This window comes from Ursus maritimus, unplaced genomic scaffold, assembly GCF_017311325.1.
Source record: "Ursus maritimus isolate PB19 unplaced genomic scaffold, ASM1731132v1 scaffold_4, whole genome shotgun sequence".
Lineage (NCBI taxonomy): Eukaryota > Metazoa > Chordata > Mammalia > Carnivora > Ursidae > Ursus > Ursus maritimus.
This window is the reverse complement of record NW_024426552.1, coordinates 27,395,358-27,418,234: the sequence shown is the minus strand read 5'-3', so window position 1 is coordinate 27,418,234 and position 22,877 is coordinate 27,395,358. Positions and strand designations below refer to the sequence as shown.

Sequence of the window (22,877 nt, the reverse complement as noted above, 5' to 3'; positions counted from 1 at the left end):
TTACAAAGAGGAAACTGAAGCACAAAACAGTGAACTCACCGAAAGTCAAAAAGCTAACAAGGACCGAACCCAGGCCTGTCTGACTCCACTGTACCACAGAGCCAAATCCTTTATGCAGAATAAAGTTCAAAGCGAATTAAGGGAGAAAATTGCAAACCAAAAGCAGCACCACTCATTTCTTTAGCAGTCAACTGGGCACATAAGCCTTGGTTTTATAACTAGAGAATGGGCCACTTCCTCACCTTTGTCCTCCACCCCTTCTTCTGATCTCTTTCTTTTCCCCACTTTCTATGTTGTAATTCTTTTCCGAAGCCTCACTACACTACTACTTCCTCCTCAGACCCCAGTGGAGTATTTTTCAGGAGCAATTAGAAAAGGAAGTTGAAGGCAAAGGAGGGTAAACCCAAAATCAAGCCAAGACAAGAAGTTGTAGCAAACACAAACTTACCAGACAGTATGCAGGCTTTGAAGTTATTGAAATTGAGCAGAGGTGAAGGGGAGAAAAACAGAAAGGATACGCAATGAAACGTGAAGCTAAGAAAACACATTTTGCTTTGTGTATATCGTACAGAAGTCTTCAAGATGTATGGAAAGTATCTTCAACTATTGAGCCTCTATTGATAATGTTAACATTTACACTAGCAGCCATTTTGAGAAGTTTAGAGACAATATTAAAGTTCAAAAGGAAGTCAAAGAGCTCAACAAAATGCTTCATTGACACCTGAATCTATAATTGCCACGTTGGTGTTGAGATGCAGCTTTCCAAAATACGTGCTTCCTTTTAACATTGGTTCTTGGGGTTTTTGGTCGCCATGTATATGCTAGGCAGAGAGCTGAGCACCTTAATCTCTTACCACCTTAGCAATAAGTCTGGGAGAAGGGCTCTATTTTCCCCCACCATGCAGAAGAAGCAACTGGGGATCAAACAGTAATGTGACTGTGTATACCACGGATTCCAAATTTAACCTCAGGGTTCCTTCTGTTAAAGTGCAATGCGTTCCCCTTATACCATGCTACAAAACTTCTAAGTACAAGGCTAGCCACACTACAAATGCAAAAACATTCTATGGATAGTAGGTTTAATAAATACTGGTAATGGGCTGATATGTTTACTTTCAAAAGGCAAGCTATTGTACTATGTCTCTGTCAGTGGGGTGGGGAGTGGAGCATATGTCTAGACAATGGAAAGTACAGGGACATACCATAATTTATTCACTTCCAATTTCATATATACAGACTGACTTTTTAATTAGTCCTGTTTTGTTACTGATAAAGCTGTAACCTCACCTTTCTAACAATTTTCTCAGATACAAAGGCCATACTGTTGCTTTGGGTGACAACTCATTGGCAGTAACCACATTTGCACTGCAGTTCCTTTGGTTGAATTTAAATTCAATTGTATTTTAGTCAAGGGAGGCTTTTTCCCACTTTCATCAGAACTGAATTAATGCACAATAAATACAGCCATCAAATTTACTAATTGTGGTGAATAAAGATATCCAAGGGTTGCAGACTGTCAGGAAAAGCATATTATAGAAGCTAAGTACTCAATTTCAAAAAGCCTTTTAACATAAATATTTCAAAATCATCAGTTTTGTTACCATTTAACACCAATGATTTTCATTTCCCACAACCTATTCTGACATTTAAAGGAACATTAAAAAAAAAAAGAAAAACCCTATTGCATCATATATGACTACCACCATATAATGCCACTTACAATGTACTGGTTTAGAATAAAGATAAAGACAGAAGGGGGTTGGCCATGGTGAATCAAACGAAACCTTTTCACGTTTCTTTTTGAGTTATCCTAATGTTATTTGATGCAAAGAAATACACACACAGATATGCACACACTCAGACATGCACACACCACCTTGAGATCCCTTCCAAACCCATCAGCTTGGTTCAAACATCTCAGGATTTAGAGATCATGAACAAATGATATTGGAAATACTAAAGTAAGTGGGTTGCATACTTAGCATACTTAGCAATTCTTTAATCCTCTGACAGGGGATGACTTTTGCTCCTCAGTGACTGGATAGAATGCTGTGTTAGGGCCTTAGGTCATTCAGAAGTGTTGGGAGAGAGTTGCATGACTGCTAGAATCACAGGAAGGCAACCCACTAAAACATCCATACTGAGGAGAAGTTGGCAGAAAGAGGGTTAGAAAATGGCAGCATAGAAAACAAAGGAGGTACCCATAATTGGAAGAAAGTTGCAAAAATGAATTGGGCAATGGTTTTTAATCCATCTGGGATGTTAAGCTTGAAAGAACAGAACTATGATCTAATTAAGAAAATCAGATTCCATTTACACAGTTATTAAAGAAAATGATATCATAATCAAAGAGTTATTTATATTCAAAAGCATTTTATAAAATCTGGGAGATATAGGACAAGCAGCCTGGTGGTTTGTTATCCTTTATCTGGGGATTTTTCTGCTCTGTGATTTATCAAAAGCCCCAAACACTCTCTGATGGGAGTTTTCACCAAGTCAGTTTGGAAAGCACTGAACTACCTCTGGGGATTTATCAGGTGCACCCATTAGAGGCTCTGTACACTTTCAAGCAGGCTGATCACATGGGCTTTGAGTACTGAGAGTTTCCAGGGGCTGCCCAGTGCATTCCTTTGCTGTGTTCTGAGCATGAGGTCCCGAAGGTGATGTAACTATCTTATAGGAATGGGATTCAGAAGACTTTGATTGAACTCCCAGCTTGGCCCTGGAACAGAGCTTGGGCAAATTCCTTAATCCTCAGAGCCCAACTGCCTCTTTTGGAAAACTGAATTACTACTTTATAGGGTTGTTGTCCTACTAAATTAAATTGAGATATCTATCATCTATCTATCTATCTATCTATCTATCTATCTATCTATCTAATTTCTCAAAAAGAGTTTTTAGGTAGGTGAAGATTAAATTGGAAAATCAGGAAATCAGGAATTGTTTTCTTCTACACAAAGGTGATTCTCAAACTTTGGTGAGCATAAAGATATCACCTGTGGAGGTTTTTAAAAGAATGTCCATCCTAGAAATTCTAATTCAGTAAGTCTGGCATAGGCAAACCTTAGTAACAAATGCCTTAGGTGATTCTGATGCCCTTGGTTCATGGAACCACACATTGAGAAATACAGTTTTATAACATAATACTCTAGCAAAATTGTGAAACATATTTTATTTGGAATTGTCAAATGTGCTGTGCTTCTTTCTTCCTATGTCAGTTCTCTCCTTTGAACCTCAGTTTTCCAAGGCCTCTGATTCTCATCTAGAATGAGCTCCCTAAGTCCCTCTCATAAATGAAACTATATCAACCTTCCAAATCCAAATAGCATTGAGTTCTAGTAAGTGTGCAATGACAAGACACCCAAGTTAGAACACTACACATTGCCTAGTTATTTAAAATTGGGTAATAGGTTTTTACCATTTTACTTTTTAAAATATAAGGCTCTAAGTTTAGGAATATTTTCATGGGAAATAAGTCCTAATCCCAAGATGATAGCTTAATATAATCCTCAACTGCTATTTATTCCTTCTCAAAGCTGATTTATAAATATTTATCCCTGTAAGAGATCTTAGTAGTTACCTAGTCTTATCCATTTGTTTTACAGCTAAGGAAATTATAGTCTATACCATCTGGCTTGTCCTCCAACCCAGAATCTTTACAAATGAAGACATTTCCCACCCAAGGGAAGCCTAATTGAGAACTAAGTCTACACTTAGAAAAATTTCCCCACTGAGCCAAGCTTTGCTAACCAGCGTCAAAAAGGAATGGTGTCTTAAATCATAGTAACAATTTCTTCATATAAGTAGGTTGCAAGGCATTTGAGTTAACTTCCTTCAGGGTATCTAATTCATGGGATGGAAAAGCAAGATCCCTGATTCATTTCACAAAGAAATACACTACTCCAACAAAACAAAATTACCCAGAACTATTTTTACTTCAAGTATTGAAAGTCTAGCATTAAAAAGCATTAAAAGGTTACTTTCTCTAAAAATAGATCATCTGCCACATTCCATAGTAAAATCTGAATGTCTTCGGGGTCACTGCTGCTTTGGACGTTACCCCCATTTTCCTTCCACACGTATGGAAAATTTAGAGATGATGGTATTTTTAATCTTAATCCTAACCTGCATTTTTTATAGATAATTTTTGCAATTTTCAGAATGTGTTCTGTTAACCCAGGGTCACACAGCCAGCAAAACTCCCTGGAACTCATGCCTCTAATTTTCTTCCTCAATCCTATAAAGCTTTGAAAGATATTGATTCTGCAAATGTAAAAAATTAACTTATCAAAAAATAGCACACATAAAATGGGAACTGGCCAAAGAAACCCTAAGAATATTGTTTTAACTGGAAGTTGTACCAGTAAGTGCTACAACTTACTGTATTCCTGTTAGGGCTCTTTGCGATATATTTATCATCGTGTGGGAACAGTTTAATCTGCTCCATACAGAGAGCAGTAGGAGCTCTCAGTGGCCTCAAAATATGATGGCCCTTGCCACAAACAACTAATCTAAATTTCTTGCAGGTGGCAGGTCTAACTTTTTTTTTTCTAAAAGGAAATAACCCTTCTCTAAAAGTCAAATTTGTTTTTAAAGCTGCGGTGTCTTTAACCACTTCTTTTTCCAGTTTTTCAGTTGACACCTTGTCATGACTTACGGTGGGTTGCATCAATCATTCTGGGTTCTTACAGAAAATATTTTGTGGTGGTGACTATCACATACAAGAAGCTAAGTGCCCTTTGTGGGTGACTGCACAGGCACCTCTGATTTCTGGCCAAATCATTCAGAATGCCGCAAATCCATTAAATCTCTCCACAGGGAGGAAAAAATTCCCGCATCCTAGAGAGAGAATTTATGAGTTCCTTTCAATCACCAGAAATGAAAGCCACCCTTAATATTCATTAGAGATTTTATGGTGGCAATATGCATTATCTATCCGTATGCCCCCCTGAAAGGCCAATTTCCCTTGAAACCTTGCATGGCTTCAAGCCACTCTTTGTAGAAACAATGGCCTATGTCCAAGTGGAATCAGGGGAAGCAAATGGATGACATTTTCTTATCCATTGGTAATGATTCCATGAAGTCACCGTGGTGGCTCTGAGCTTCTGAGTTTTAAAAATTAAGGACAGATTTGGGATGTGCAGTCATGTCACTGTGTGTTGCTTCTCTGCTGCCATCTGTGGCCACGTGTCCTAAAGCGAACGGGGCTTTTCGGTTTGCATCACAAAAGATGACTTTCAAAACTGACATTTCTTTCGTTCGGAGAAAGGTGTACGTTGGGGACATAAGTCTATGAACCCGAGAGCTTGTTTTTCATTTCTTCTTTTTACCACCACAGTTCAGGTCACCGTCATCTCGCACCTATTTCTACCCCCAGGCTGGTCTCATCCCTATGGAGAGGGAGCTTTTCAAAATATAAACTTCAGCACATATCTCACACCTTCAGTAAGTAAGGAACAAACAACAAAAACAACCCCAAGCTGTTGGTTTAAAACACTTCTTGTAGAGCTTCCCACTGCTTTTTGGGCACAGAAGACAAAACTTAGGATACATAGTTAAGCCATAGTGGTGTGACTCCTTCCTCAGACTTACCTTGTACATGTCTCCGCGCTCTCCCCCAGTTATCCTGACCTATGTCGCATCCTCCCTAGCTTCGGCTAATTAACTTGACTGCTTTCCTCAGATTTGGGTTCAATCATCATTACCCCAGGAAGTTTTTCCCGACTCCTTGACTAGATCAAATCTGTTTATTGTAGGCCTTCACCGACCCACAGAGCTCTCATAGCTCTTATCAAAGCTTTCATTTCGTGTTTATTTGTGTGATTATTTCTATTTTTGTCTCTCATTGGACTATGAGGTTCACAGTGCCTGCTTCCGCCCGAAATTTGATCCTACTTAATGTAAATATTCCAAAAACAAATTGTTCCACGAGTGAATAAATGACTTCTTGAACTTAATCCATTTTGTGCCTTGGCTAAAAATCCCTTTCTATGAATGAGATGTGGGCTTCAGTTCGGCTTGGGCTTAAGGTGACCAGCAATAAGGCCATATTTCTAATCCAACTATTTATCAGTACAGTTGTATTTAATAGCTAGGAACCATGAGATGCATAAAGATCTTACACTGAATATTCATATGGGTTTTTAGAGTGAATTCAACCAGTTGCTTTACAACTTCCTAGGAAGGGGAGGGAGCATGAATTTCTTTCCTTCATTTTTCATTCTCTTCTTAAAAAGATGAGTTATGTCTGAGAATTGTATTCTGACTCTGAAATAAAATATCGTGAAATGCATATGTGATATGGCTGTGGTAAATATACGAAAGGAGCCTTTAGAAGCTAAAATAATTTTATGTAAGTAACATGCTGCTAATATGGCGATAATTTGGGAAGTCAGAAATGGGCAATGATAAGCACAGCACATACATCCCCAGCCCCACCTTTTTTTTTTTTTTTTAAGATTTTATTTATTTATTTGAGAGAGAGAGAGTATGAGCAGGGGTGGAGGGGGGCAGAGGGACAAGCAGACTCCCCATTGACTGAAGAGCCCAAGGACGTGGGGCTCAATCCCAGGACCCTGAGATCATGACCTGAGTCGAAGTCAGATGCTTAACTGACTGAGTCACCCAGGTGCCCCCACACCTTCTTTTTGTCTGCATGGTGTCGTCACTAGGGCAGCCCCAGGCAGCTAAAAGCAGAGTTTCACCCTACTGCGTACATCTGAACTAGGCAGTTCTGGCTTTCTTATCTCCAGGGAGAAAATCAAGCAAATTATGTAAAAAATCTTAAAAATAAGTAAAAACTAGTAATGTACCTTTAATACAACATTATTTCATATGATATGATATCACAGAGAATTACTGATGGTGAGACTCTAATGCCAAATATGTGTCTCAGCCATCTTTTCGGCCCCACAGGCCAGGGCAATACCTGACATCATAGACATTATGCTGTGTTCATTGAGTGAAGGATAAATAATTATAAACACATAATTATACATTATAACTAAATAGTAATAATTGTCACTAAAGAATAGTAGCTCTTCTTCATTGAGTTCCAACTGAGTATCAGGTACAGTGAAACACTTTACATCCAATTCTCACAAGAACTCCACAAAGAAATCTTCATTATGTCTATTTAATAGATAAGAAACTGAAACTCAGAGAAGTCAAGTGGCTTAGTCACACAGTAAGCAGTGAGGCCACAATCCAAGACCAGGCTTATTTGGCTCCAACACATAAGGAATTTCTACCCTGTACTGTTTATTTTTATGCTGAAAAACAAAGAACAAAAACAAAACTTAAAGACAACTTACTGATAGAGAAAGTCTGGACTAAGAGTTCAGAGGCTGATGTTCAGTATCTGCCATCACCTGCTGTGAGACCTCAGGTAACTCACTTAATCTATCTTGTGCCTCAATTACTCCATGTGTAAAATGGCAGTAATGTTTTGCCTAATTCACAGAGCTAGTATAAGACAAAATATGAGATAAGTTATATTGTACCTTGAAGGCAGGGACTCTATTTATTAAGCTATTAAGCCCCTACCTTGAATTGACGCTTTCACATGGATCATTTCATTTTACACTGCAAGGTAGGAACTAATGTCTAGATAAGTTACCAGCCTAGTCTCAAACGGTACAAAGTCATGATCTTTGCAGGAAAACTTTGGACTCTTGTAGATCGGACTTAAAATGCAGCTCTGCCACCTACTATTACATTGCATGAATTATTTAACCTCTTTGAGCTTCAGGTTTTTACCATAAATATGGGGGGTATAACACCACCTTAATGAATCATGACATGAAGTCGCATATATAAAAGCACCTGAGACATGGTCAAGTGCTAAGTCAATGGAAGCCACGATCGTCATTATATCGATGTGCCTGCCTGGTCAGAACAAGATCTCAAAGGCCTGAACCACTCAAGGTGGCACCTAGGGCACGTGTGTATGTGGTGAGTGGCAAAGAGGACGTCTCATTCCAACCCAGCACTCCTTTATCTGCATAGCCCTGGCTCTTCTGCTCCCCTCTTTACAATCTTACTTCAACTTCACCCACCCGTTTTTTAAAGCAAAATTCATTCCTCTGAAATGACATTCAAAATGTTCTTCTGAGAATGGAAATGTAGACATTTTGGTTCATGAAGAAGTTTGCATGGCCAGGAGAAGTTGGCTATATCCCAAGTGAAGTTTATATTCACATACACAGTTCCTGGTTCAGAACATGAGGAAGAGAGAGAGGAAGTAGCTGGGACAGAGGAAGCATGGTTAGGGAAAAGAAAACAAACCCAAACCTAAAATAGCTTAGGGGAAAAAAATGATAGAAATAAGGTCACCAACGGTCATCCGAAAAGTGAAAAAAGAGCTGCTTTTAAAAAGCTGAGAGAAAATCTTTATACACTAACCTTTATGTACATAGAATTCATCATCCTCAGTGTGTCCTCATAGCCCCAAACATTGAACGTAAAAATAAAGATAAAATAGGACCTTAAAAATAATAGATAGCTCTCTTTTATTCTAAAAATGAGGGGGCAGAAGACCATGGAGATTAAGCAACCTGACCCACAGTGATTCTAGTAAGTGGCAGAGTTGAACTCCCATATGACGCTCCTGGCTTCAACCTGTGTTCCTTTGATGTGTAACGTGGCCTCCAACACACCACACTGCACGCTCAAAATATGACTTTTGTCTTTAGCTTGCTTAACAATTTGAATTCTGAGCTTGTTTCTCTGCCACAAAAGAAAATCTACCAACACTTGGAGTGTTTTCTAAGGCTCATTATATGTGGCGTTCTAATATTCAGTCTTCTCTACTCCCAAAGGTTGATGTCCAGCTTTAGTGATTTCTTTATATTCTTTTGAACCATACAGGAGTTAGGTTCTAATGAAGAAGGAGATGTGGGTCTCCCATGGTCAATGAGCATAACTGGACCCCTGTTCAGACTGATGCTCTTTGTCCTTCCATTTGAGGATCCAGTGAAACAAATTTCAACTTTCTTATGGAAACCAAAATGTAGTTATAACTGATTATCATGGATCCTATTTCGTTATCAAAAGAACTACTCTACATGACAAATAATTCATGATGATTCTAGAAAGGTTTTATTGTGGGAAGTGCCAATTCAACATTCTCCCGAATTCGATGCATTTCAGTAAACAAGCACAGACTAACAAAACAAAACAAAACCAAGGGAAAAGTGTGGCAAAACCGTAAGGCCACTCATGAAGGAGAAGGATTCTTGGTCTCTAACAGCTTTAGAACTGGATCACAGGTCTGATATTCTCACTGATATGCATGCGGTTTGTATAACTGCGAAAAGCCACACACGAACCCAATGATCAGACTGGTTTTCATTGTTCATTGTTCTGCCTCAAAAGTCTAATTTAATAGTATCTCTAGTTATCCTGGACTTGGAGAATAGTACTTTACACTTACAGAGCAATTACATTTTCTCATTTTATATTTATTCTTATTATACTCAATTTTATTAGAAATGATATTTAAGAATTTTACGTACATTTACAACTTACTTTCCTCAAACTCAATCGAAAAAAGTTCCATAAATCTGATACCTCGTACTTTTACAATCTCCCATAATTTGTTTCTTCTATAAGCTCTTTTTTTTTTTAAAAAAGATTTTATTTATTTGACAGAGATAGAGACAGCCAGCAAGAGAGGGAACACAAGCAGGGGGAGTGGGAGAGGAAGAAGCAGGCTCATAGCCGAGGAGCCTGATGTGGGGCTCGATCCCATAACGCCGGGATCACGCCCTGAGCCGAAGGCAGACGCTTAACCGCTGTGCCACCCAGGCACCCCTATAAGCTCTTTTTTTCAAATGTAAAATTTGTATGTCTTGCAAGATCTTTTCCAGGATTATTTTATATATAAGTACTGCAATGTGTTTGCCATCCTAGTGAATTTTTATACCAAGGATTGTGATTATTTGTTCCCTTCCTTTTTGACTTGTCCTCTTAACCCATAAACTCTCATTATAAATATGAAAGAGGGGCACCTGGGTGGCACAGTCATTAAGCGTCTGCCTTTGGCTCAGGGCGTGATCCCTGCGTTATGGGATTGAGCCCCACATCAGGCTCCTCCACTAGGAGCCTGCTTCTTCCTCTCCCATTCCCCCTGCTTGTGTTCCCTCTCTCGCTGGCTGTCTCTATCTCTGTTAAATAAATAAATAAAAATCTTAAAAAAAAATAAATATGAAAGATTAGGTTGGCCATCCCCCCACATACACACTTCTAAACTTGTACATTCATACACTAAGTGGCTTGGGAGGCACTTAACATGAATTTGCTCACGAGTGAATAAGTGGATGAATGAAGGAATCAATAAGCTGTTGCAGCATCTCCTATTTTTCAAACTTTTCTCTTGGGTAAATGTTAATTCTCCTTCCACCAAAGATTATACTGGTTGTAGTTAAAATTTTGTCATGTAAAATATTCATAATTCATTATTCGTTCTTGTTCATTTATGCTTTTAAAATTATTTTTAGAATCTCAGTTCTCAAGTTCATCAATTTCAGTGCAGCATGTAGTAAGTATAGACATCTTTTGGTATTTTTTGTATCACATTTTCCATTTTTCCTTTTCATTTTCTCAGTCTAGATTATCATTTACTCTGCTTTCCTTTTCACGAGTTGTCCAAATCTATTCTCTTTCCATACTACCATAATTCCAATGTCAGCAGATAAAAGTTTAGAGCTGTTCTAACAAATGGTTTTTGCTGTCACAGTTGAACACAAGGGCATGAAACTATGAGAAATTATGCATGGATGGTTCATAGCCTGCCTCCCTCTGGGTGGATATGTGAGCAGTCTTCTTAGAATGTCTTATTCAGTGGGACCAGAGAGGCTTTTTGGTAGAAGTCTAACATCACTAATGTACAAAGAAAGTGGTGGAATCTATGAAATTAACATGTTCTTTCTTTCTAAACCATGTGCTTTCTTACCCGCTTTTTACTGGTCCTCTCAATCTTCATTCTTTTTCATATATATATATTTTTTCTTCCAAGTGTACATCATGGATTCTTACTTATCCATCTACACTTTTAAATTTCCATACTATTCATCAAATAGGTAGAGAAGGAAGGAAGGACTAAATGAGGAAACAGTATAAAGAGGGAGAAAAATCACTCTGTTTGGTATCACCTTGCCAACAACAGTGTGTGTGTGTGTGTGTGTGTGTGTGTGTGTGTGTGTGTGTGTGTGAAAGAGACTTGTGGGGAGCTAGTTAAGAGGGCAGATTAGGTGAATGAGTTTGCATTTGACCCTGTCGGTGTTGGGAGATATTTAAAGGTTTGTGAGAGGACCAGTACCGTTAGATTTGAGCTTCGGAATCATTAATCAGGTGAATTAGTCAAGTAAATTAATCTGGTAGATTAATCTGGTAATGACATGTCATGTTGATTGAAGGAAGCAGACCAGGGTCAGAGAGACTGGCAGAGATTGCCAAGGTGGAGAATAGAGAGAGAAAGAAGAGGCCCACAAATAGCTTATCCTGCTTTGGTCACTTCTTTCCCATAGATCAGTAGTTTTCTTGGTCAGCATAAAAACTCTTATACCATTTAGCAGTGGGTCTGTGGGTCCCAAGAGCATTTTCCCATGTCAATAACTAGAGTATCCATTACTCCCCATTTGAATTGAAAGGTGAATTGTAATATATTTTGTTCCTTTATTTCTTGGTGAGCTTGAGCAACATCCTGTTCCTCTCACTGAAACAGTTCCCTCTAGAAATTTTCCATTATCCACGCTTTCTCTTCTGGCGCAGTTGTGACAAGTTCGCATAGTACTCCAACAGACCTTCAGCGCTCCACTCTTCTCATCCTCTTCTTAGGTACTCGAAGATGCTTTAAGTAGAGCTCTGTTTATTTCTCACCTTGAGGTTCTGTATATAAACTTCACTGGTTTTTCTTTGATTTTTATCTAATTCTCATTATTACTTTTCTATCCACATTGTATTTGAATTACCCTGTACTTGGGTCTCTGTTCTGTTATTTCAGGCCTTTGACTTTCCTTCTTCCTGAAAGAGCTTTTGCTATTCTCACTTATTAAATGTATCACACTATTTTTATAAAATATTTTAGATATATGAAGGGAGAAATGGATATTTGCTCCCCCTTTTCGTGTCAAGATTACCTCCATTTCTTTATATTATGAAAAATAAGTTGTTTATCCTCCTTATAAATCTGAAAAATTATCCCACGTTTTGAAAAGTATGTTCGCTATTATAATAACACTATATTAAAGGAAGGTCTCATCTCCTTTGCAATATACACATTTTATTCTTTCTTGCCCTTCTTCCCAACCAAGTCTCTTCTGACTCACTTTCCTCTTTTGTTAGGATGTTTCAAGCTCTTAGCATGCAGAGCTTCGTTGTAAGTACCCTTCAATTACTCTTCTTGTAAACTGATTGTAAACACTTGGCTTCAAATTTGGTTACCTCCACTATTACCTTTCTTAAAAGCATCTGAAATCCCCTTTCTACACCACTCATCTCAGATATGGAAAAAAAACCTCTGCATCCTTAAGTAGTTTTTCCTTTCACACTTCTCTTGTGGAGTATATACTTTCATAAATCTGGTCTTTACCTTTCTCAGTGTATATCAGTTCCATAATCACTTATCTTTTCTCCACACTCCAGATCCCATAGACCCTGCAAACAACTAAACTGCACGTTAAATATCAGTGTGTGTCTCATCCTCCTCCTGTTGACTTCTGTGAAAAGCCCTTCACAAATAATACATTGCCTTGTCTGATTTCAGTTTGTTTATGGTATCTCCATTGAATAAAATGTTGCTTCTTTCCAAGCCTAGCGCAAGCCTCTGGATTTGGTTTTGGTATGAATATCACCTACTATCACCTGAGTCCTGACACCATTTCCTCTCACCTTCCCAACAGCCCGACATGGTAGATGCCAATAACCTTGTGGGTGTTTTCAGTACACAAAGTCACTTAGAAGAGAAGGGATGAGCAAGGTCTGATAGCAGTGTCCAGAATTGGAATTAGTAGGTTAAAGAGGGTGAGGAGTTTGCCTACTCTCACTGTGCTGGTGAGGTCAGAATTGGTGTTAAACCCAGTTCTATCAGAACGAGCTTTGAGAGTATGAGCCTGCAGTGGGATTATCAGGGAGTGAGTCTAGGGTGAATAAGAACTTTCTGGAAGACAAGTCAGTTTCAGGCCACCTGAAAACTCTGCCTTGAAAACAAGATCAAAGGCACTGGAATCTAGTGTTGCTGAAATTTCTGAAGTCAAGGAGAAACTAGTATCTTTGTGGATTGGTTTCATTTTCCCTCAAATGTGGGGTTTTGGCTCAGCTCCAGCATATCTGCATATGTTGGTACATTTAAAAAAAATCTGGTCACACTTTTACCCTTTAAAATTGCAAAAATGTCACCTCTGACTACCTGTCATTGATGGTAAGTAACACTCATTTCAGAAGCACAACTTTTCCCTCAACACCATTTGCCTTCTGTACGTTCTATAGAATGAAAGTTAAAGTATAACCCAAATAATAACCCTGCAATTACTACAGAAAAAATACCAGCTCTGCTAAAATGAAACTGGGTATTTTTCACTTGGTATTATTATAGAATATATGTGTAGAATATAAAAATAATAATTTGCACTCATCCAACTTCTTTCATTCTGTTTCAAATCCCCAAGTGTAAGTGGTCTCATTAAGTTTACCAAACCAATTTAACTCTAGCATGTTCTTGAACTTTCTCTCCAAATCCGGTGAGGTTTTCCTGTCACAAATGCTGAACATTATCATCTGAAATTCTGAGTATTCTGTAGATATGTTTGACCTTCTGCAGATAAAACTCATTTACTTAATCATTTAGTTATGTACTAAAATAGACAAAACCACCACCAAAAGAAAAGAAAGACATTACGATGTATATATAATTAAATCTAGACACACGTTCACAGACACACATACACAATAACTGAGTTTTTGTATAGTTGGATTAATATAAGAACGTTTAGAAGAATGAGAACAAATATTTTATGTAGATATGGAAACAAAATCCATTGGTTTCTCAAACTCCATTCATTTAGTTAGCAAACGCCACTCAAATATTAATCAAGGACACATAATATCCTAGGGACTATGGAGGATACAAAGATAAATTACTTATATCAAATAAACAAATGCTCAACTAATTCCACTCTAAGGTAGAGTGTGGTAAGCTTCATGAAGACAGGGGCAGGGTATGTATTGTTTGGCTCTGTATCCCCAGTGCTTAATACTGCAAACTGGTATACAGTGATGCCAATATGGGTTGATAAATAAGTAATGAAAGAATAATGCTCTTAAGTTCTCTAGAAATTCAAAAGAAGGAGTGATTACTTCTATCTGGCATGACCCAGGAAGTCTTTCTAAAGGACAACAAAGTAATCTGAGTCTTCACGGCTAGGGTGATGGTTAAAGGGGAGAATCACATGCTAGGCAGAGGCCAATACGTAAACACAAAGATAGGCAGGAAAGTACAAGACAGTCATTAGGAATAAGCAATCATTCAGTTCGGCAGTCAAGCACAGGAAATGCACAAGGAAGAAGTTGTAGACAATGCTGAACAGTTAGACTGAGGTCAGACTGTTAAAATCTAGAACTGCCAAGTTAAGGACTCCAGATTTTACTCTTGAAAGAAGCTCTAAATATGTGAATATAGATTCTTATACACCAGCTTTGCTACTTGCCAAGTAGTCATTATTCTTGATCCTGATTCTGAAGCTGTCAAGGGGAGTCTTCAGAAGTAGTTCCTAATTATATCACCAGTTGCTAAGAAAGTACTCCAGGAAGAAGGCTGCAAAGCCCAGTGGCCCCAAAAGAGAGGATGAAGCCTAAGGAAGTGGCAGAGATGTTCCTAAAAATAATTGATGTTGGACGGTTTTATCAGTTCCAAGTCTGCTACTAAACACCTGCAATATTTAATGTGGTACTTTGAACACAGATTACTTTAGCTCTGGTCTGCAAAGACCTAACTTAACACAAGTCTTGAAAGGTGAAAAGGACTCCAAGCCTCTTCAGAGAGCTCTAATGCACCATGAAATATAACCTCTGTCTAGTGAGAGACAGGTTCTTAGAGCAAAATGGTATAGAGTAGGGATTCTGGAAACACAAAGTTGTTCCATTCATTCACTATAAGCACAAATGACCATGAACTGTAGAGAAATAAAGGTACAAAATATATGCTTTAAGTAAACTACAGTCAAGGTGAAAAAAAAATTACTCTTAAGTCCTCAGATATTTGTGTTATTTAGTTTTGGTTTCTCAATTACCTCATGAATATTACTGTTTCCATTTTACAATTGAGAAAATTAAGATAAAAAGTTTTAAATTAATTTGCCCAAGCCAAGCAAGTAGCAGAGCTTGGATTCAAATCCCAATTTTGTGTAACTCCAGAGTCCGTACTCTCTCTTGTGCCATATAGCCTCGGGGCCTATTTAGTGTATGGGAAACACTACAATGTATTAGCTCAAAGCAGGATCCTTAGCATAAGACTGTCTAGTTCTAGATCTTGGCTCCACTTTTTCTTAGCTTTGTGACATTGTACCTGTTGCTAACTTTTTTGTGCCTCATTTTTCTCAATTGTAAAATGGGGGAATCAGCATTAGAATAACTTTCCCTACCTTACAGGGTTGTTGTGAGATTTAAATAAAATAACAAAGTGCTGAGAGGAATGACAGGTACATAGAAAATGCTCATTTAATTTAGCTATTATTTGTCAGTGAAACTTCATGACCACAGCAATGATTTAGACAATTCAATCCACATCTTGACCTGAATCAACATCCAAAGTCTTCCTTCGACCAAAAAAAAAAAAAGAATAGTCTAAAAAATACCATGCAGTAGTTTGAACACAAGGTACATACACAATACTATGTACATGTTACAATAGTAACATGATAGCAAAAGTCACAAGAGCTGCATTGCTTTTCGGAAACACAACTCTAGTTCTAGTAACTTTCCTGACACTGATAAATTTGACTGATTAGCACTTTTGTTATCTGTTTCTTTCCTGCCAGTACAAACACCCGGATGAGACGATACATTTCTTTAGCTTACAAACTTACCCAAGAATGTGGGAGATCCATATCTGGATAAGAAGACTTAAGCTGTGGGTGGTGAGTGCAGCGGGAACAGTTGTTCCAGGGTCCAATTCGGGCAATTTGGAAATCAACACACGTCCAGAGAGGGTTTTCTGGAAAAGGTTTCCAGCTGTTCCACATCCGAACTTCACCTTCATGGTGGGAGAAAATTTCTCCCGAATTACATCCAGTTGAAGTGCTGGATCTAGCCAGTGATGCAGAAATAGAATCTACTCCAATCTCCATTTCTTCCTTTCCTCTTGTGCTAACATTACCAATTTTCTTTTCTTGGCATTTGGCTAATTTCATACAGGAAATCAAGGTTTCGTCTTCATCTTCTGAATGACAAAGAAAAATGAGAAGTCTGTCTAATAATTTTGTACATGTAGAAATTATGAATATTATATTTCCTTTTCTATAGTAGAAATGAGTGAATCCCAAAGGATAAAACAGGAAGTCATTTAATTTCACAAAATAATTTATAATTGTAATTCTTTAAAGAGTCATCTTTTGTATAAGCGATTTGTTTTATAAAGACAGATTTATCTAAAATATTTTGAAGCTATATATAATGATTAAATTCAGTTTGACTACAATGATGAAAGCCACATGCAAATAATATACAGAAAGATATTTGAGAAAAATTACAAATTAAGAAAATCACATCATATAAACATGATATAGTGTGTTTATACACACATTATGTAAACATGATATAGTGTGTTTATATTCTTAAATATTTTTTTAATTTTTTGAGATAATGTGTATAAAGAACATCATAAGAAAGTAAATGAAATATTCCTCTTTATAAAAAAATGAAATCTCAGTGGACATGGGCTGAAATCCTATTGGTATTCTAATTTTTTTTCTCATATCAGTCTATAAAAAGATTTATGCATATAGTGTTTCTCACAGTGAAATACTTTGGAAAAGGAAGATCAGGACTGAGAAAACAACAAAAAGAAGGTATACCTTTAATACCAAAAAGTTGATTAGTGAGGTATATATTTACATGTGGTGAAGGGTCTGATGAAATTTCTCGTAATATATAAAACAGTTACAGAAAATAGAAATATGTATTACCCATAGTAAATTGTACCATATCACTGAATCTCTTTTAGTTCAAATGTTTAACTGGTGTAAACCAAGGATTATGATCAAGAGCATGTAATTGTGAATAAATAAATGAACATCTAAGTTGCATGGCATGCCATTTTGCTGCACTCATGTCAAAACTGAAAGATATTGTTTTCTGTGGCCAAATCAAGGGTGGACATAGTGGACAGTGCTGACCCTTACTATCTCTTTTTATCACTCTATCCCTGAGTCTGGTCTTGAAGGGAAGGAGATACGGGGTATAGAAAGGGAACAGGGTAGGAATAGGGTAACAACATCTGTTTCACAAATAAATTGGTAATTTAAAAACCCTCAACGTTTCATGATTATTTTACAGCCTTATCAAAATGGCCTTCATTTCATATAGACTACCCCAGTTCTTTCTCAAAGAACTTTCAGCAGCATTTTGACTGTTTACTTACGGAGATTAATCAATGTAGGTTTCATCTCATTCAGACTTGGCACCCTGGCTCTCTTGGTCCGGACCAGTTTCTGTAGTCTCTTTAATGTCCCCATTGATTCCACTGGGTCACCACCTGATTTTACAGCCTAGCACAAACACAGCTCAAGGTAAAGACAAATTCTTCTTCACAAAAGATTCAATGTAAAATGTGTCGAGATCATAAATGTGGGAAAATTAATAATGTGACCTTAAAACCTGTAGCCTGGGACAATTTTAAGCAGTAACTTGAAAGTACACCATTTTTTGGTCGCAAACTTGTAAAATATATTACAACTGGCCAGTCATACTAAAGCAGGGTGTTTTTTACCTTTTTTTTTTTTTTTTTTTAACTTCAACATGCAGTAGAATGGATTGAATCTGGAGCCATCTATGAATGAGTCGCTCGTGCTCAGTGTGAAATAGTGAAAAGGAACAAGGTCTTTGCAGGATAACAAAGAAGGAACAAGAGGTTTAAAGTTGCTTCTTGTGTTGGTACAGACTGACGGCATGTACACACAAAAAGGCAAAATTCAGATTTTCTTCACTTTTCCTTGTGGAAATTTCTGATTAAACAGTATTTTATTTCAAGTATGAAATGTTTTCAAATAATCTACTTTTCTTTATATATATAGCCTTTTGAATTTTAGAAGATAGACACTGAGCAAAAAAACAAAACAGCCACAGCATTCTGTATTATGCTTTAGTTAGTATATAAGTTTCACTGGTTTATTATAGCAAAAAATTTGGATAGAAGAATTAATACTGCTTAATGACTTGAAATTTCTTTGAAAGATACAGAAATGCTTCCCACTAGTTTAATGTTAGCAAATCTGTATTTATACACTGCTTTTACTTATGTTTAGGATAGCTTTCTCTTAACAATTTCAAAATATTTTGGAAATTAATATTTTACGTGCTAAATTTAATACTAATTGGTAAAATAGTTGTATTCTGTGCTGTTAGCTAGATATGAAGTAATACATAGAGGAATACTTCTTTTTCATCCAGAAATCTCTGGACGCAGAAATATTTCTCTGCTTTTGCCTCATTCTTTCCATTGAACAGCTGATAAATGACATCTAAATAGATACTGCAGTTTTCAAAAGGTGAATGACCTGTTTCCTCATTAATGTTTGAATAAGATATGTTGATAATAGTGCTTTCCAATCCTTTGAGAGAAACTAAGCCCAAAGAAATATTTGCAAGAAAACGATCTCTGGCACACAAACATTTCCAATCATTATTTTCAGCACTTATTCTTGGTCTTTAAGAATGACTTTGAGCAACCAATATAAACTTGATGTTCTGTCTCTGCATAACAGCACCTAAGTAGGAAATGTGACGTTTTGTCAGAGGAAGCCATACCTGTTTGCATTAAATAAATGGGAAAATACTGCAATCATTTTAATCTTTCAGGGAGGCCTGTGATGAGATTTTCTTAGATATGCAAAAATCTTCCCTCTCTTTCCAAAGGTCATGCTCAGCTCAACACAATTTCTATTGCTATTTATTTTTGTATTATTTTCTCCTGTATTCCTTTTCAGTATTTTCTGAGTTACTTGGCTTTACAGACCCTGTAACTCAAGACGAGTCATTTTCTAATCTTGAGGCCCTTCCAGAAATAATAAGCTGACATTGCACAACCACTGAGCACGATAATTTTCTTTGTTGTACTTCTTTTCATATGGCAACCTCCTCCTATTACAGCCAATGCTTAATTGCTCCACTGAAACACTGGCATCAAAAATAGCCTTCTCCCTCCCCCTTCTTTGTGAAAATGACTTTCACTTGATGTGGGGAAAGGTGTTATATACCAGGGTAACTGATTTTTCATATTAATGATTTGCCCCTAGGAGGAGTGAAAGCATTTGTATGGTGTCTAAATTCATATTAGTGAGAGCTCATGGCCCAGAGGAGTTAAAACAAACTGACCTCTCATTATTTTGTTCAAACTGTATTATAGTCTTTTCAAAGCACAGTCTCGTTAACTTTTGTATCTTTAATCACTCACGGATATTTGAGTTAATAGAGATCAATCTATTGCATTTTATTCATTTTTGAATCCCGTATGTCTAGGATAGTACACGGCTTGATAAATGTTTGCTGAATGTAAATGAACTCTTGAGTTCATACACGTTTTATCCACCAAATGCATTATCCATAGTAAATTTTTTACACTAGACTATTTTCTTTAAAAGATTTCATTTATATAAGGGAGAGAGAGAGGGAGAACACAAGTGGGGAGGAGGGGCAGAGGGAGAGGGAGAAGCAGGCTCCCCACTGAGCATGGAGCCTAATGGCGGGCTTGATCCCGGGACCCTGGGATCATGACCTGAGCCGAAGGCAGACACTTAACTGACTGAGCCACCAAGGCACCCTAGACTGACTACTTTCTAATAGCAAAATACTTTCAAAAAGCCTTCTCTTGCTATTGGGTAGTACATACCTGAGGGATGAAAGTTAGAATAAATATTATCATACGAGATACTAGAATCATTAAGATTATCTATTAAAAAGAAATCCTTTAGAATATTTTCAAAATTACAATGTTACTCACTACAGTCCTCTAATCTGTTACCTGTATATTTGTCCTGAATTTGATTAAAACTTGTAATAATGTGCCTTTAAATTTCTAGATGTTTTCTAAGAAGACTGTCTCATAAACTGAACTCACCATTCAACCAATCAACAAACTTTTATTGAGCACCCTACTGTATGCCAAGCATGATCACACATTCTGAGGATATGGCATTGAACAAGTAAAGTGAAACCCCTGCTTTCATACAGTCTACATGCTAGAGGGAAGTGACATACCATAAACATATAAACACACACATAAACAAGAACACGTGACATCTGCTACGCTAACAATTAAAAGCATGACTGAGTGTGGATGGCAGAGGGTAACTAATTTATATTGGGTAATGGGGAGGGAGTGATTTCACTAAGGATAGGGAAAATAAGGCCTGAATTACAAGAAGGAACCAGACGTGAAGATTTGGAGATGGTTTTGAATTCAGTGGATGATCAGGGAGGACATTTCTGGGACTAAGATTTGAATGACAGAGAAGGGTCAGCTCAGCGAATAGCAAGGGAAAAAGAACTCCTGTGAGGGTAGGGCTTGTGCGAAGGTTCTAAAGCTGAAGGTCCTGGAAGAATCCTTAGCATGCCCAAAGAAGAGAACAGAGGGAAGAGCGCTGTAAGATCAGCCAGAAACCAGACGAGGGGCCCTAAAGGCTGCTTTTGTAGAACAAGCTGAGGAACATGTATTTGTTCTAATCAGGGGAGTGTCACATTTGGTTTCCATTTTTTTTTTTTTTAAAGATTTTATTTATTTATTTGACAGAGATAGAGACAGCCAGTGAGAGAGGGAACACAAGCAGGGGGAGTGGGAGAGGAAGAAGCAGGCTCATAGTGGAGGAGCCTGATGTGGGGCTCGATCCTATAACGCCTGGATCACGCCCTGAGCTGAAGGCAGACGCTTAACCGCTGTGCAACCCAGGCGCCCCTGGTTTCCATTTTTATTCTTCTTCCCCCTTTATGGAATTTTGATCACCTTACTTTTTAAAGGACTTTTCCCAAAAGCATTCAAATATGCTCTGATCTTATCCATCTTTAATTCACCATATTTTATTTATCACTCTTTCTGTTCCCTTTCCTGGGCATTCTTCTCAGAAAAGTTAGCTGTATATGCTTCCTTTAATTCCTCTAATTTCTCATCCTTTCAACTCCCCTCATGTACTTGTCAATCAGCTTTTGCCTCTACTATTCCATTTAGATTATTTTTGTTTTCCAATAAATCATTTTCAAACTCCATTACTGCTTGATACAAAGCAATACTGACCATTATGACCTGCAGGAAACCATTTCTTTTCTTGGCTTCTGTGACACCATGTTTTCTTGTTTTCCTTTCACCCTTTCTAGCCCTTCTTTCTCTAACTCCTATATGCTGATGACTCCTTTTCTCTCAAAACCAAATGCTTAAATTCCTTTACAGCTAGCTCTGGGCCCTCATCTAATATTACCAGCATGCTTTTCACACACACACACACACACACACACACACACACACACACACCTTTTAATGCCACTTACATGCTGATGATTCCCAATTTATCCAGGGTTTTCATCAGAGCTTCAGACTTATATATGCAACTGTCTACCTAAAATGACTCATAAGCACTATCAAGACTGACCTCTACACCCCCAAACGTGATTCTCATCTGGTCTTCTTCCACCCAGTGAATGCCATCTTCATCCACCCTCATGGACATTCCATAAATCAGATTATCACCTTTGCCACTTACCTCTCCTTTGTCTACTTATATTTATTCCATTACTAAATTTGGTCTATTCCATTACTGAGTTTGGTCTATCCCCCAAAATCTATCTTGAATCTGTTTCTTGTTCACTACTTCCATTGTTACCACCCTAGTTTAATCTTCTCTCATGGAAACGACTGCCAAGTCTCTAACTGGTTTTCTTTTTACTTTTGCCTTTCTTCAGTTGATTCACAATATAATGTTAAGAGTTCTCTTTGAAAGATGTAAATCTGATGATATTACTATCTTGCTTAAATTACTGCAAAATTTCCGTGTTCTTTAAATAAAATCCCAAACACGAGACTGGGTCTATAAGACCTATGCCTCCAGATTCCCTTCATATTCACAAGGTGAAGACTTTTAGATTCCCAATCTGCAGAGCACTTTTTTTCTCAGTGTTTTTATGTATGCTGCTCTCTGCCTAGAATGCTTATTCTCATTCTCTTGGACTGGTTAATTCCTACTGACCCCTGGAGCTTCATCCTAAATGTCATTTTTTCAGAGATCTTTCCTGACTCCCAAGTCCAAATTAGGTCCCCATTCTTTTACCTTCTTGGCTTTCACCACAATCTCAGATTTATATTTTTGTGTTAAATGTCTTCTTTCCCCATAGACTCTAAACTGAACGAAGACAGAAACCATTAACCTTCGATATATGTACCATGCAGTACCCTTAGTACCTATAACATTGTTGATAGTTGGTACTCCATACGAATTATTTGAAGTAATGATACAAAATGAATGAATGAATAAATGGATGGGGACTTGATTTGATAAAGTCTATTTCTTTAAAATGTAATGATGTAAAAAATAGAATTAGGGATTGAGACTGAGAGAAGGAGATAAGAAAATTATTGTATTTAGTTTACTTACAATTTTTCTCCCATAAAATGGCAATTA

At 37.4% G+C, this 22,877-nt stretch overlaps 1 protein-coding gene and 1 long non-coding RNA gene across 2 annotated transcripts in view; one reads left to right on the top strand and one right to left on the bottom strand.

Moving 5' to 3' along the window:
- Window positions 1-16,114, top strand: part of LOC103673039 — a 31,605-nt gene extending 15,491 nt beyond the window's left edge. The window contains exon 4 of the long non-coding RNA XR_571288.2: window positions 16,035-16,114. This is a non-coding gene — a long non-coding RNA (uncharacterized LOC103673039). The remainder of the gene's footprint in view (window positions 1-16,034) is intronic.
- SAMSN1 (SAM domain, SH3 domain and nuclear localization signals 1) overlaps window positions 1-22,877 on the bottom strand; it is a gene marked incomplete in the record, with an annotated part of 260,035 nt that overhangs the window by 64,991 nt on the left and 172,167 nt on the right. The window contains 2 exon segments of the mRNA XM_040621094.1: window positions 16,083-16,435; window positions 17,636-17,762. Coding sequence (XP_040477028.1) covers window positions 16,083-16,435; window positions 17,636-17,762 — 480 coding nt within the window.